Below are 16,829 nucleotides of genomic sequence, written 5' to 3'. Positions count from 1 at the left end.
CTTAAAGTTATCTAACTATATTAAGTGTATTTGTATAGTCTTAGTCTCTATATTTGGTATCAATAATAGTTTAATTAAAGGATTTGTCTTATATTAGTATTTACCCTTTTCTTATAAGGACGGGTATCGTAGAAAACCGCACCGAATTACCATCAATTAAAGCGGCATTGGAAGAGTGAAGCCGTCTAGTGTACTGGTGCGGAGAGCAAGAAATAAATAATATGATTTTTTATGTTTTTTTTGTTGCTCATAATTCCGTGTAAGCAGCATTTATTTATGTACCACTCATTTAATCATCTTGCTGACATATGAAATATATTATGTTACCCACAATGATTCTCTGAACTATTAAATAGTTATGAATTATTAGTTAGTTAGAGTTGTTATGAATTTAATTTGTCCGGAGATAGCCCCTCTCTGCTGCATTAACAATATTCAGTCAATAAATCCGTTTTAAAATTATTAATTTGTACTTAATAACTTTACATAAAAATATTATTGTTCAATGCAATTTGATATATTTAAAAAATCGATTTAAATAGGCAAATGTTTTGTGCCTATTTCCGACTTTTGGAAATATGGAAGGTCAAATTGGGTAAACTGGTATTTCTTCGAAAAGTGAGTCCAACCTAAGATATCCTTCTATTGAAGGTTGCAGTATTTAAATTATATAGCTGTTGACAGAGTTCCTTGAAAAATAAAGTAGAATTTATTCAGCTGGAAAAAAGTTTTGATATTATGCTCTAACTTTTTTAAATAACATTATAATTTTAAAGTGTATTTAATTCAGTGCAACACTGGTAATAAAATAGCTGGCTGAGCAGAATTGTTTATTTTCATTTTTGACTGGAACCAGATCATATGTGAAAGAAAACTTTATTGGACTTTTTTTGTTGAGAAAAGTTATCTTAATTCAATTATTTATTAATATTCCAAAAACATAAAGGAAGTGGTAGACGTCAATTTATTTTCTAAAAAAAAATTGATAAATGGCAGCAGGATCCGGTATGGACACTTGCCCCTCGCCAGAGAATGTCGACTCTAGGAAGAGGCCTTTAGATATTGATGTGGAAGATGCTACTACAAAGAAGTCAAATGTTTCTATAGGTATTTTTTAAATGCAAATATATATATGTATATATAACTTGGTGCATATCAAGGAAGCAATTACATTTAGTAAAAACGAAGTCATTGATTTACTCAAGTACGTAACAATTACATTGACATATTTATGTTTCTACATATTACTTCAAGAAGTTACATCAAATTGAAAAAAAAAAAAAAATTTATAGAGAATTAATTGAAACTACTTTTTGTTTGTAAATAAGGACGGTGATGCGTGCCTTGTAACTCTTATTATATTTTATTTCCCAGTATGTAGGTACAAACTGATTTATCCTGATGGTAGTACATATATCTTGGTTCTATTAATGGAAAAAAAATAGAACTATAATTATTGGAGTAAAAAAAATCTCTGCCTACATTATTTTAAGTAAGGGATTTCAGATGCAAAAAAGCGATGCAAAGAAAACTAATAATTGGCTTTCTTCTATCACGAATGTATGTGAGTGTCATTGAGTCGATCTATGACTGCATGGTCGACTACTTTTTAGTATGTGTACTGTTTCGCATTAAATAAGGTCAATAGGTTTTAATATTAGAAACATGGTCATTTTAAGAGGTCGAAATACCTTGCAAAGACTGGGCTACCTAGTGCTCCAAATGCTCGTAAGATTCTTGACATCTAAAGCCATACATAGAGTGGTTAAGAATGAACGTAGTGATACATTAAACTAGGTTTATGAAAAAAAGATTTGTTGGAGGGGGGTCTTTGCAGTAATGGCTATATTTATGCAATATATCTAACATAATAGTTTAATGACAGCATTAAGCACTTTCTTGAGAGTTTTGTTTGGTTCGAACCCTTGATCTCGGCGTTGGAATTCAGTATTCGCTAACCACTCAGCTAATACCTTGCCTACCTTGTAATGTTAATGTAATGAGACATTGTTGAATGGATTCCTGATTGAGTTGTTTGTGTGAGAAGTGTTCAAGAGGAAATTAAGCAATATTCTTGAGCGTGGATTAACATCTACTTGAGGACTGTTTGATTACCGTGGATTTTTTAAAATTATATTATCAATTATTGTTCCCTCACTGGCGTCAGTTGAGACTACACTCCTCCATGGATGAAATAGTTGAAAGCGTTATCTAGGAAAGTTTTAGGAATAGGGTGGAAGCCTATCTCTCTCTCGGCTAACGTTATTCACCCTTCCAAAGTCTTCCAAAATATTATAATAAAAGCTCCCTAAACTAAACGCAAAGTTAATTCGCCTACAACACTTGGTACTACCCAAGAAAGCCGGAAAAGTTATGAGAATTGATTGTTATGGATTTTATTATAAGATTTCTTAAGAAATGCCGAGAAAAAGAGGGAGCAGGCAGTTATGGATATGCACTCCCTTCAGGGAGATATATCTGCTCCAACACCCAGAAACTTTACAAGCCCTCTAGGTAAATTGTCGTTAGAGAGAGAAGCTGCTGTAAGGGATGTGCCTGATACTACCTAACCCCTAATTCACTTCTACTACTAACATCCTTTCTATTCTAAAAATGGTTATCCTTTTTCACATTTTAATGCCCAAGTGAGGAAGTGTAAGAGTGAGGATTACCTCATTTCTGGCTGTCAGACAGTTCTTCATACTATCCCTTTTAGTCTGATCGTAGGTGCTTGTTGTCTGCGCGAGTTGCACAATGAGAAGGGGTAGATTGGATTTTTTCTTCCAATTTGTATTGCCCTACACAAGTTCAAAAGAAAGGGAAAAGTTCGCTATCTGAAATGTAGCAACCAATAACAGATCTCAGACAGAGCAACTTGTAACAATTCAAGTCCCTACAAGCTGCTTTCACTTTTAGGTTAGGTTTTTTAAGAGGTTTCTTCAAATCAAAATTATTTCTATAGAAATTTCTATTGGAAATAATTGGCAGTAAGAGAATTTGTGTTCTCACAAAGTTGGTGTGCTGTTCTGAAGGTCACGAAGGTATATACCACTTCAAGATTCTTGTGCCAAGTATGGCTGCTGGGGCGATTATTGGCAAGGGAGGCGAGACTATTGCACAACTTCAAAAGGATACTAATGCCAGAGTTAAGATGTCTAAGGCGAACGACTTCTATCCAGGTAAGTCTGTTAGAGAGGTGATAGTTCTGGGTAGAGAGGCCTACCAAAGGTTCTAGTGTGCGTTCACTGAGTGCTCTGTGGGTTTGCAGGTACCTCGGAGAGGGTGTGCCTGATCTCGGGTACTATCGAGTCCATAATGGCCGTGCTGGACTTTATCACTTTCAAGATCCGCGAGAAGCCAGACAAGCCGGGCGTTGAGCATGATGCAAAGATGGGCGAACGGGAAAAGCAAGTAAGTTTAATCGTCCCTAGAGATTGTTGCTCACGCCATCATATTCAGCCATTTTTGAATTCAGATTGAAAACTCATTAAATCCAATAAGATTGAACTTTTTTTTTATTGTAAAGAGAATTGAATTTGATTTTTTACAAGAAAAAAAGAAAAGCGGTTTAATGTTTCACCCTTTCTACTGTCTCTTCTGATTTGTAAGAGAGAGCATTGCAATATGTAGTATCAAATTTTCAATTTTGAATTTTACCGGAAATAGATGTTATTGTCTCCTAAACATTCAAATAATGTTTTTAGCGCTTCGTGGATGAGTTTGAATAGAACATCTCAAAAACTAAAAATTTAAACTCATTCTTGGTGTTACATTTTTGTTCTGTTGTCGGTTTTATGCTTAGGTTTTAGCCGAAATCCCTAACTTGCATTGTGATTTTACTGAAACGCGTTTTCATTTTTTCGCAATATTCTCGCTTCATAGCTCCAACGTTTTTTTGGTTACTTCTTTGCTATAGATGCATAACGGGATATGTTGAAAATTTCCCCAATAAAATTGGTTTGGGACGTTTCTCGGCTTGAGTTTTTTTCAAAGCGAGGTCACTTTACAATAATTACTTCTTTGTCTGCTGAACATCTAAACGTTTGTAAAGTTCTTAATTACTATATAAAAAAACAGTTTACCAAAAATGTTATGTTACAGATTAGGTTTGTGAGATTTTTGGGGTGTTCTAAAAAATTGTTGCATCAATTTTTTTTTAAACTTGGTACAATGATGTGCAAATACTTGTTCGGCTTTATTGATAGAAGACGTCTCACCCACCTTCTCATTCTGGCGTGATCCGCCTGAACGTCATCGAACCATCTCGAAGCTGTCCAGCCGACTCAATCAATCAATATGTAATTCTACAGTTAAACATTTTAATTGGGCATCATTTCTCTCTAAGGCATAGTTTTCATTTATACCACTCATTTTGTTCTTTCTTTCTCTATGTCCAATTTTTTCTGCAGCGCCAGTTTTCAGAGCATTCTAAATTATTTCCAGTAAATTTATATCCTGCTTGTTTAGTTAATCACTTTCTCCTTTAACTTTTCTTTAAACTGGATTATAGTTTCTTCAGTCTTAAAGTTCTTGCTTTTCTGCAAGATCATTCATCTTTGGAAATCCGCAGTTTGTATTATTTTCCTGAAAAATTAATTTATGGGATTTCTGTTAAATCTGTAATTTTGATTTCTTCTATTTTAAAGGATTTGCTGTTTAAATACAATATATAGACAGTGTCCTTTTTATATCTGCGAGGTTAGTTTGCGGCTCTCCTCCTCCCACCTAATTCATTCAGTAAAAACAGTAGTGCTAAAAACCCTATGAAATTATGGCTGAAACATATGCTTTTTCTGGCGCTCGAATCGTTTATCATGTTTTATATGTGTCGTTCTATGTTGATTTAAAATATGCTACAGATTTTCACTATCAAACATTTTTTTTTTATTTTTGCAGACTATCATTTTTAGTTATTCATTTCATAAATTTATCGTATTATTTTTAAAGCTGCATATTCATTTACATGCAACATTTTAATTATAATTATTATTATTATAAACTTAATGTAGAAAGGATTTGAATGAAGAAAATAGTAAATTCATAGAATGGACTTAAAAAACTCTTAACTGTACTAAAAAAACTTAGAAAACACTTGACCACTGGTACTTCTTGTGCGAGTATGACAGTAGGGAGAAAAAAAAATCAAAACTATATCAAGAAGGAATGGACAATACGTCAATGACATACCTGGACAGAAAAATGTTCTCATGCCGCACTAATCAATCCTAAAGACATTCTTTTACTTCCTCTTCATTCAAAGCTGAAGCTTTTCAAAAAACTTTGTGTAAGCTATGGTTCAAACTGGTTCTGTTTTTTTTTATTTGAAAGAAAAATTTGCTCGTGCCAAGTGATGCTAAAATCTAGGAATGAATTTTTGTGAGTCTTCTAAAAAGAGCTTTGACAGCTGATGGATTTTTCGAAGGGCAGCTAAGCTTAGCTGAAAAAAAATCGTGTGGAAGTCAATCAAAAATGTGGTTAGAAGTTTTTTAGGAAACCGCAAATCCCTGAATTACCATGAAATTATAGTGAACTGTAATGGTAACATGTCTCTCAAAGTGTATTTCAGGACTCTCGTTCAGATTTCTTTCCTGACATTCTCGATACGGTAAGTCATGAACATTGGGATCGGTTCCATCAAGGTATCTCCGCCATTAAAAAGAGATGCTAGGAAAAATAGAATGGACGGATGCTAGCTGATGCTACTGCTGGGCTCTGAAAAGAGACGTTCCCGATGCCAAGTATAGAAGAAAAATAGTTACGTTGTAGCCTAGTAGGGTATCGCGAAATATATTGTAAATGTAACCCTTTATTCAAAATTTAATTGCGTATCTCAGAAAAACTGTACGTGATAAAGAAAAACTAATTCAATATTTCAATTGGGAGGAAAAACACTATCAGAATCTCACTATTTTCCTTTATGTGCCCAAAAGAAAGTGTAGTTTTGTACCACAGTGTAATTGGAGTAGGAGGAAGTAGAGTAGAGAAAATCCATAACAGATTATAACAACATGATTAATGTCTGTTGAAGACTACAACTTTCATCCCTATCTTTTGTTTCAGTTAAAGATTTTGGTCCCTAATACAACGGCTGGCATGATTATAGGCAAGGGCGGCAGTTACATTAAGCAGCTGAAGGAGGAGAGTGGTGCGTATGTGCAGATATCACAAAAAGCCAAGGACCAATCATTGCAGGAACGCTGCATCACCGTAATGGGTAAGATACTTGCAGTCTGCTTGCATTTGCAAGTCTGATTACACAGGACTGCACAAAAAAAGTTTTCCTAGAGCTGTTTTGATTAATCCACATAATCTTTATGTTTTTGGGTGCGCTGTATCCGAAAATGACCTCCGTTTTGTCATAGGACATCACGTTTTTTGACAATTTAGTTAACTATTTTAAATAAGGCAATACCTCAAAATAAACTAAATAAATTAAAAAATTATTTTTTCATAACAAATTTTTCATGAAAATCATTTTTTCAAATGGAATGAGCTCACTAACACTAAAATCGGTTCTTCTAACCTGTGAGGCTCCTCTTGGTATATATATGCTTATGATTAGCATCTGGAATGTCTCTCTGAAGCGCCCAACATTGTCTGTCATCATCGTAATGCTCCATCTTCCCTAGTATCTTTTTTCCATCTCTTTAATGTCCTGGTGGAATCGTTCACCTTCCTCTTCACTCACAGCTCCCAAATTTTCAGGAAAGTTGCCAAGATGGGAATAGTAGAAATGCACTTTCAAATTCATCTCGCAACCTAAAGCTTGAAGTGCTTTCAGCGTTCGTCGACGATCCTTTTGTAGTCAGGATCTTTGTTATTGACTAAAAATTTCTCTATGACTTCTGTAAGTATACTTTTTTCACAAAGTCTGTAATATTCAGCTGTTGCTTCAACACTTTATATTCACCACAAATGTAAAAGAAACTGTCGGGCGAATAAATACTCTTCCGCTGAGCCATAATGCTAATTTTGGGAAATACGGTTGTCGAGCTAACACGAACTGAGGTGAAGAAGTGTGAACAGGCGAGAAACAAGGAAAAACAATGGAATTTAAGCCCGGGCATGCCAGAGCCTGCGCGTTCAGCTTGCAAAATGAAAAGTTATGTTTATTTGGCGTTGTATACCTTGAATGCACTGATGTGAATTAATTACCTGTAATTTTGACTTTAAATTTCGTTAAAAACCCTAAGATCAAAAAGTACCAAAAATTGAGAAAAATTTACAAAGTTGGAAGAGATTTGCATTTTGTGGCAAATTCTGACGTCCGGGAATTTTTCAATATTTTTTTCGTTTTAAGCACCGAAATACATGGAAATTAGATGAAAGTAATCGAAACAGCTTTTTAATCACAGTCCTGTGTTATTCTGCTTCTAACTGATAGTTGAATTCTGCCTCCAGGGGAAACGGAAAACAATAAGAAAGCGTGCGAGATGATACTGTTGAAGGTGCAAGAAGATCCGCAGAGTGGTAGTAGTTTGAACATCAGTTATGCGGATATTACAGGCCCTGTGGCCAACTACAATCCGACGGGCTCACCGTATGCCCAGCCAGCTCAACCTGCCTTTGGCACCTCAGCACTACCATCAGCTGCTCCATGTTAGTCCATATTCACAGTCACTCTTTTATTAAGTAATTCTTGGCCAACAGAGATTATCATATATCTTTGAAACATTTCCAGGGGCAGGACTGCTAGACAATTCCGGATTGAACGGCCTAAATTTAGCTATAAACCTGGAACCAAATACATCTCCACCGCAGACGTTGATCAACCAAATTGTCAGCTCCATCACAATGGCGCTCAGTACTTCAGGATATCCTGATCATGCGAGAACGGAAATCTCCTCAGCTATCACCACTTTGGCGAAGTGAGTATGCTTGTGCCATATAATGTAATTCTTGGTTCCTTTAGTGTAGTAATTAGTTCTAAGGGTTTTAAGTGGTGATAAAAAAATTAGATGGGCATTAAGGGATATCATCGAATTGGAGGAATTGGAAAAGGACATTAAACAAATTAATTCAAGTTTTTAAAGGGGTTATACGTTATACATTATATGTACAATACGTGGATCTAATGTTCTACATAGGAAATGTAATGTGATCTAAATAGAAACGTACTAATAAAATACTAAATATTAAAAAAATATTGTAATCATTGAAAAAGAAAAGAAATTGGCAAAATGTGCCAAAAGGAAAATTTGTAAGTGCTGAAAATATAAGAATCCATTCAGGAAGATCACTTTTAACTTGTAAACCCAATTTTAGCCTTTTTTTATCACCTTGTTCAAGGTTATTACGGTTTATAAAACACACTTTTAAAGAGTGTATAGAGAATTCTGCTTGTAAATATACCATATGTCATATGCCATACCATATACCTTCATACCATATATATCATGTGACTAAAAAAATTATTACAATCTTCTCAAATTAATTATAAAATGAGCAGCAGGAACAGAACAGCTGGATAGATTAGCTGTGCTCGCTATAACCTCCCTATCATACCTCCCAACTATCTACACCTTTTTCTAGTTACTTATACTTGTCTGTCATGTACCCAATTTATTTTTTTAGTACCTTTAGGGTATAGCTTACTAAAATTACCTCTTCAATATTTTATTTAACTTTTAACTAAAAATCTACATATGTATCCAAACTAAACAAATACAAACTACTTTCATAGATTTATATTTTTTAAATTTATATTTATAGCTGTAATTATTACATTGTAAAGTTTTAAAAAGTTAAAAAAACTAAAATCGTTGGCAATCCGAATGTTGGAAATATTCTCGCATTGAGCGCCTGTGTATTACTTCTAGTAATAGCTTTTCACAGTGGGTGTAACCAGATAATTTGCTAAAACTATAAACAACTACAAGTAGCACTGTGTTCCCCCTTCTGCTTCGAGGAAACGTTCGACGTGGTCCACGAATATTTTCTCTGTGAGCTTTTTTAATCTCCGAACTGAGGAATCCAAGCAGTGTATTCTGCGCCGCCTTACTCTTAGCACAAATCCGTAATCATTTGGATTAATTCTAGAGGGGCGATTACTTTTGGTTTGTGATCGTGGACATTCTACATTGTTTAAATTGATCATTTTTGAAGATGGGTCTAACGACCAACTACCAAATTTTGCTTATGTGTTAATTAGAACTGAGTTTTTATGAAAAACCTTGAGATAGAGAGGATATTAATAATTAAAATGGGAGAGCTGGTTAAACGGGTGGGGGTCGCCACCAACACTCAGAAATACTCAGAGATTGGTCAACCAAAATAATTTTCTACTCACAATTAGTACTGAAGGCTAAATTTAGTATATACAATTAGTATAGGGCTTATAATACAATTCAAGTTTCTTTAAGAATGGGTAATAAATTCGGGCACAGGATCTTGGAGTTGTAAAAGTCAAGAGAATTAAAAGGGTTAATAATTAATGTAACAAGCCCGTCATTCTTCTTGATGGGTACTGCAACTATAAGGATTTTTTTAGATGAACATTCTTGTAATGTTCGGTTGTTTACTTGCAGATACCGCATGCTCGATGTGAGCATTGGGGCAGCACACACTGCAACGGGTCATGCGACGGCCGCCGCCGCTGCCTTTCTAGGCGTGCCCTCGCTGGAGTCGACCGCCTCAAATGGTGTGTTCGGTCCGATCGGGGGCGCGGCGGCGCACCGCACCGTTTTGGATTTGGCGTTGGAGCCGTTCAGGCACCCGAGCGCCTCAGGCCCTAACTCACCGCCCGCCGCCCACGTCAACAACAACTCGTTTGGCTTGGCCAACAAGCACGACGGCGCTGACAAAAAGGAGCCAAGGAAGGTAGAGTACTGTTTCCGTCTCGCACTGAACTATATATATATATATATATATCACAAGTCAACCACCCATGTAAAGAACAAATGCTCCAAGACAGTACATATTGAAGTATTTCACCCACTTTAAGGAGAAATGCAAAGCATGTTTCAAATGCAAGATTGCATTAACACTCTTCCTTATTGTTCCCAGGTTGAAATGGAGATTGCTGAGGTAATTGTTGGCGCTATCTTGGGCCCCGGTGGGCGTTCACTGATTGAAATCCAACAGATGTCTGGTGCTATTATCCAAATCTCCAAAAAGGGTATCTATGCACCAGGTACCAGAAATCGCGTAGTGACAATATCTGGTACTCATTCAGCCGTATCCACTGCACAGTATCTCATCGATCAACGCATCAAGGATGAAGAACTCAAGAGGACACGCCATTCGCAATTGTTGATGCTGCATTAGAAGTTTATATATATATATATATATATATAATATGAAAAATTTAAAAGGCGGATTTATTTTCTATGATTTAAGATATAAAAGTTCATAGAGGTTTTAAAATTTGTTATTGAACTTTAACTTAAAATAATTCTGTTTACTTGTTAGTATCGTCTCTTCTGCTTTGTAAATCTGGGCTGTGAGGTTTCTTAGCTTGCAGAGCTCTTGTAGTGTGAGATTTCGGTTGTTAAAAGTAATATCCAAGCTCGAGCTATCTGAGTGGGCTTGCTTAGTTTTGGTTCATGATTTGCAAAGGTCAGGATTTCATGCAGGATATCATGAGATCTGAAGAAGCATTTAGTAGTCCATCCAAAACCTTCACCAAGTTGAGTAGAGTAAAATTTTGGCAGGATGGCCGTTGTCAAATCTGGGCCAAATAGAATAATGAGCTCACTGATTCATTTACACTAACTAATAACCTCAACCAGTTGATAAACATGCTGTACTGAACACTCCTTTAAGGGCAGTTCAGACAGTGAAAATAATGTGCATTTTTTACGCGAGTTTTACTTCGTAACTACCTTATTAGGTGTAATGCACGGAAGGTAGATAACAAACATACATTAGTATAAAAGTTCTCATATTAATATCTAAAATAAAATCCAAGGCCAAGACGGAGAAAAGTACCCACTACCACAATACATCTTAGCTTTGCGGTCTTTGCCTTTAACCGCTAGCTGTTTTGTTCTGTTGAGACTGTTTCTACAAAACATGTAACCCATGTTCAGTAATTCACAGCTCACTATACATATCTCCATGATGGGCGAGTTGTTTATATTGCCCCCGATGCCCAGATTGTAGCTAACTTTCTCATTCCTTACAATCTACGCAAACGAATTCCTTATTTGTTTTGATTATTCAAAAAAGGAAAAAAGCGAAAATCCTGCAGAAGCCTGCTCAAAAATTAAAGGAACCTCAAAAATCTGCAGGAGAGATAATTATTAAGTAATAATAATAATAAAATTTGTTCAAAAATAATAAATTGGTGATATTAATTTTTAGAGAGAACAAAATATTTATTGCTATTGTTTTATTTATCTGCATGTTCTAACATGCAATTAAAAAAAAAGAAGAGTAAGTGGAAGGGATATACAAATTTTAAGTGAAGGTGTAATAAAAATAATGACCGTTTTTAACTAAATGATTATTAAATTTTATAATTTTGGATGAATGCTCATAATATATTGCGCTGTCACTGACTGTCTTACCAGCCCTTGCTCTACCATTCCCTCGCTTTCCATTAAATAAACTCTTACACTTCAGTTTCTAATTTGTTGGAGTTGATTTACCGAAGAACATATTTGTTGGTTGGCTTTAAGCTTGGAGTTAACGGTGTATGTATAAAAATTTAATTAAGTTCTTCAATTTATTATTTAAATCAGAGGGGGAAAAGTAGGTGAGTGACTGAGTTTGTATAAGTCTTTGCAGTTTCAACCTAAACCGGAATAACGCTGTGCCACTGTTGAGTAAAATTCCATATGCTAGTTGGCAGATTCTTGGAAAGCGGATAAGGAAGGAATCCCTGATAAATGGCTACTTCATAATGCTCAACTTGTCTTTAACTCAACTAATGCGCTCTTCTTGCATCGACCGTTAATGCTACTTTGACCACCATTCAACCAACTAGACGTCCTGTCAGAATTTCGGTCAGAAAATTTACTTATTGTCACACTTAGATTGATTTTCAAGAGAAGTTGGCATGATAGCATTGTGGTAGCGGCCTGTGAAGTTTAACGCGCGCCTCGATCACCTCCTTTTTACCTTTCTCATAGTAAACAGATGGTGGATTCTAAAAAAACTCCATAATGTTGCTGTTGAAGTTAAATTATATGTATATAAAATGCATAATTGGACATTTACATAACATGGTGTTTGTAAACATCTAATGCATAGGTTCTTAAGCTTATGGTACTCCTTTAGTTAGAAAAACGGTCATTTTTTTTAATGCAACCATTATAATGTGTAGATTATCTGCAATAAAATTAGATCTGTGCGTGTTGACACATGTTTCCGTCAGATTTAGTGTTACCTTTAAATATATTTTGGGTTAGAAAAGTTAAATGTTGGGGATACCTAAGGAGCTGCGAGAGTGTTTTCTGGGGATTTAATTTGATATGACATGAACTATACGTTGACTAACTTACTATACTTAACTATATGTTGGCTTATATATTCTATGAGGACGCAGGCCATAGGCCTTGAATCAAAACCGGGCATCCTTGCTCTCCTACAGTCTTCCCAAACAGGAGTTTGTGGCTGATTTTAATTAAAACTATGCCGTCAATTTTTCAGACACGTGCAGACCTTATTTTATAAAGCACTAAATTAACAGTAAACTTAAATTATCTAAGATGTACCTGTTTGTAAATTTAATTACTTTGTAAGTTGTAAGTTTTTAATGGAAGTTTTACGTTTTTGAGGGGCAATTTAAGCGAGTAATTTTATTTTTAAAGTAAATACTTAAGTGATTTATTCTGATATTAAACTATTTCTGATCTACTTTGTTTTTAACTTCTTTAAGTTTTAAAAGTTTCCGGTAGTTTGCCCAAACATAGAAGATGGAGGTGCCAAGTTTGGGAAACTGCTTCCATTAAAAAAAATATTACTTCTATTTTATGTCATAATTAGGAGGCTCAGTGAGCAAAATTTTGTGGTAGCTTTTAAGCCTGTGAGTTTCAGAGCTGTGCCAAGTATTTGAGGTCCAGTTATTGTTAATCTGTCTGCTCACTCGCAGATACCCTCTCAACTCAATTTATGGTCTTCACCATCCTGGACTGAATACTGATCAGCACAATATCTCAGGCTCAGTTAGTTGGCATTGTTTTGTGTACAACATTAACCTTGTAAGATTCAGAGCTGACCCAAGTATTTTAAGCACGGTCTTAGTGCACCAATTTGTCTGAACTCTCTGTGCACTTTCTACTCTTATTTTGTGGCCTTTATTAGTCTAGCCTGACTCTTTCTTAACACTGAAGCTCAGGCATAATGTGGCATTATATCGTGATAGAAAGCCAGTTACGATTTAAAAATCCCAGCCATATTGAACCAGTTTAGTTATACAGTGCACCTTCCAAAACTAATTTTTGAGGTCTTCACCAAGTTTAGTATAACATATCGCTATAACTCGGCCACATTGTATCAGCTTATGTATTCGTTGTGTGTGTGTGTGGGGCATGTACGTTTGTACTTGGCATTGTCTTGATATACAGATTAAGCCTATCCCAAAAACTTTCTTACAGATTCTCATATCACTTGTGTACATGTGTGTGTATATAGAGCATTAACGGATACTCAGCATTAAGTTCATCCTAGAAGTTTCTTCCTAATTTTCTAAGTTTCTTATTCTTTTCCCATACAAAAAAGTTTCATACCCAAAAAATATCTTTATGTCAAAAGAAAACTCTCATTAGGAGATGCGAAATTTCCTCTCCACTATCCAATAAACTCATCCAGTTGAGGAATATTTCTGGATATGAATATATGCTGGACTACATAAACTTTTAAGGGTTGCTCAGGCTGTGAATCTTCTTAATTCTCTCTCAAAACATGAGGCTATATACTGCAACCCAGAGCAGTATGACCTAACTAACTGAATCTCCTCTATCTAACTAACTCAAACATTTAAGGAACATTGCCTAGCTGGATTAAACACTCCTTTAAGATCGTAAATGCATTTTGTAATTACATGTTGCTGCTGTGTATAGCTATGCTACCCTCATCAGTGTGGCGAGACCTAGACTTATTTTTTCGCCTCCGCAAATGTAAAACCTCTTCTTCTACAGATAACAGTGTAATCTCTCTTATAAATAATTATGTTAAATATACCTTTAAATATTTCTAAAGGAAACAGTTGTTGTCAATTAGCTATAGATGTCAAAATAATTGCAGTATGAGAAAGTTCAATGTATCAGCGTGAGAGAATATTTCTCCCAGATTGGGGAACTCATTTCGAGTATTTTATTGTTTATGATTACCGAATTTCAGCAAACTCAATAATCTTATTATATTTGATTATTTTATCATGTTGAATTCGTATACAAGTTAATTTGTCAAATTTTTTAATATTTATTTTTCTAGTAGTTACCATTAATTTTTTTTATTTGCTAGAACGTACTAAATCTCGTAGCAAATGTTGTACCACTGTCTTATAGTCTTTTATAGTCTGTCTTTAATAGTTGTGATTTCAACTCAAATTGCAGTTTTTATACTGGTTTCGAACCTGTTAACCAATAATGTGCTCAACTAATTTTAGTTTTGCTATACCCATACATACACTGTTCCAATTTCTTTACACACATTCACACACACACACACAACCATCACACAAACAAACCGCTATTATAGTCATAGACAGTCAAATTGGTGGATCAAGGTCAAATTGTTTCCTCTCCTTATAGATGTGCGCGCTTAGTACCTTTCTCTACCAATTGATCATGCGCAAAGACAAGTTGTCATTGTGTCCAAATCAGTGTGTTACACATTGTTAAAGTGTAATGTACCTAACGCTTTTTGCCGAGGGTATTTAAACTACTTAATTGTGTGAGTAGTCTCTAGCCCTAAGAAGTAAATAAACACCATAATATGAATGAACTCTAAACCAAAATCCTTTTCACAGACTACCTAAAATTCTAATTTGTACTGATAATAACTGGGTATAGTTTTATAATTTCCACAAAAATCTCACATTTTAACCTTGGGCTGGGCTAGAAAAAAAAATGAATGAATATCAACGCCTCAGAAATTTTTAAAATTGTTATTTTGTGTGCTGAAAATTGTAAGGTTTAATAAGAACCAATTTGATATGTATATAAAACTACATAAAATTTTAATTTGAAATGGAAGTTACCATTGATTTAAAATGAATCTTCGATTTTATTTTATTTTTATGAGAAGGTAAAATTAAATTTTAGTGTAAACGTTATTTTTTATAGAGAAATATATGTAATAACTAAATTATTACGAAAAAGAAATGCCCATTTGTAATATATAATGTGAGACATTAAGAAATTATTAATCCTTTTTTTAATTATTAGTTAACTGTTTTCAGTCCATGTTTAAATAGATTATACAAATACCAGGATGTTTTTAGAGAAATGAAGTTTGGCTGGAATTTATTTAGTTGAGCGGGCAAATCTCACTGTTGCCTTCCATTAGAGTTTTGCTTTCTGTGGTGTCTGAAGTCACAATCTGAGTGAAGTGCTGCGTCTCCATTTGTCGGTTTCTCCAGATTTGTTGAACTAATTCCTTGCTTTTCCGTGCTGAATTTCAGAGTTCAGCATACTGGCAGGACTGAAATTAGCTCAACCCAGCTTCCTACCGCAGCGTGCTGCTGCAGCTCTCAGCTCCCTGACTGGCCATATGCGATTTATGACCATTATTTTCCAAAGTACACCAAGGCCATATGTGCGTATATGAAAAACGCATCTTTAAAAAAAAATCTGTAGAAGGCATTTTATTGCACGATAAATCAAGATTCTGAATAAGTTAAAACAGCTGAGTTAAAGAGAGTAACAAAATGGATGTAACAAGTGTTACTGACTTATAATTTTAGGTCGCAGTAAACTTGTAGTCACTTCCTTTACAATTTACAAGTGTTAGTGAGCTTAAATGGTTCATTCTGGCTCAGCCTGCTCTAATCATTGGTTGTTCAGAAACATTCTAAAACTTTTATTCCACGAACTGCACCCTTCGCGGTCCCCAGAACTGGTTCCGGGCCAATTAAAGGAGTGTTAGCTCCGTTCCTGGCCAGTTGATCGGCTATTTCATTCTTCTTAATCCCCCATGATCCGGTATCCATTCCAGCCGAACTTTATTATGCCAAGCCAGTTGTTCCAGGGCCTTTTTACATTCCCAAACCAGGGAAGAGGTGGTTCTGATGGAAGTAAGTGCAGCTGAAAACATGCAAATCTCCCTATTTCTAAGATCCATTCGCAGGTTTTCTACAGCACAAGTTTTGATGGCAAAGACCTCGGCCTGGAAGGCGGTGGCGTATCTCCCAAGAGCTCTCTCAATGAGTACCTCAGGTTTAACTCCATACACTCCCGCCCCACTTCTGCAATAGATTTTCAGAAATAATTTGGTAAACAAAAAGTTATAAATTAGTTTAAAAGTGGATAGTTTCAATGGGGAATTTAATAAAGTACCTCATGCAACCACCTCATATTTTTCATCAAAAGCAACACTTTAATCAGAGATATAGATAGGGGCCTAGTTGATTACATGTGTGGATATCAGTTCTGTACAGGTCATTTTTTTTAAGAGAGTTCTCGTTGTTTTTAATCTCACTTCAAATCCAGGGTGTACCTTTGGTCAAATCGCTTATTTTCCATTTTGGTTCGTTGTGGATTTCAGAGTTTTCATTTGCCAAGGTCGCATGGCATTGTCTCCATGCCTCAAGACATTCCTATAACCACCGCTGGTATTTAAATACAACTGATATTTAAATTGTAAGAATTAATTTTAGAACTAAATATATTCAAACGAATACATATGTAAATTCTAGTTCTGTGATAGATTTTGTTTGCAAC

General features: G+C 35.2%; 1 protein-coding gene across 1 annotated transcript; it reads left to right on the top strand.

The window, feature by feature from the left end:
* The first annotated feature begins 633 nt into the window (after nt 1-633).
* Nucleotides 634-10,411, top strand: ps (RNA-binding protein Nova-1-like protein passilla). The gene is made up of 8 exons (XM_074138084.1): nt 634-1,107; nt 3,033-3,179; nt 3,269-3,411; nt 6,061-6,214; nt 7,402-7,599; nt 7,682-7,868; nt 9,528-9,819; nt 10,006-10,411. The coding sequence occupies exons 1-8, from the start codon at nt 990-992 to the stop codon at nt 10,264-10,266; spliced, it is 1,500 nt and encodes a 499-aa protein (XP_073994185.1). The 5' UTR covers nt 634-989; the 3' UTR covers nt 10,267-10,411.
* Nucleotides 10,412-16,829: the final 6,418 nt, after the last annotated feature.

Source organism: Rhodnius prolixus, unplaced genomic scaffold (genome assembly GCF_049639745.1).
Source record: "Rhodnius prolixus isolate KJV_2025 unplaced genomic scaffold, Rpr scaffold_11, whole genome shotgun sequence".
In the NCBI taxonomy this organism is placed as follows: Eukaryota; Metazoa; Arthropoda; class Insecta; order Hemiptera; family Reduviidae; genus Rhodnius; species Rhodnius prolixus.
Note: the sequence above shows the minus strand (reverse complement) of the source record. Positions and strands in the feature narration are given on the sequence as shown.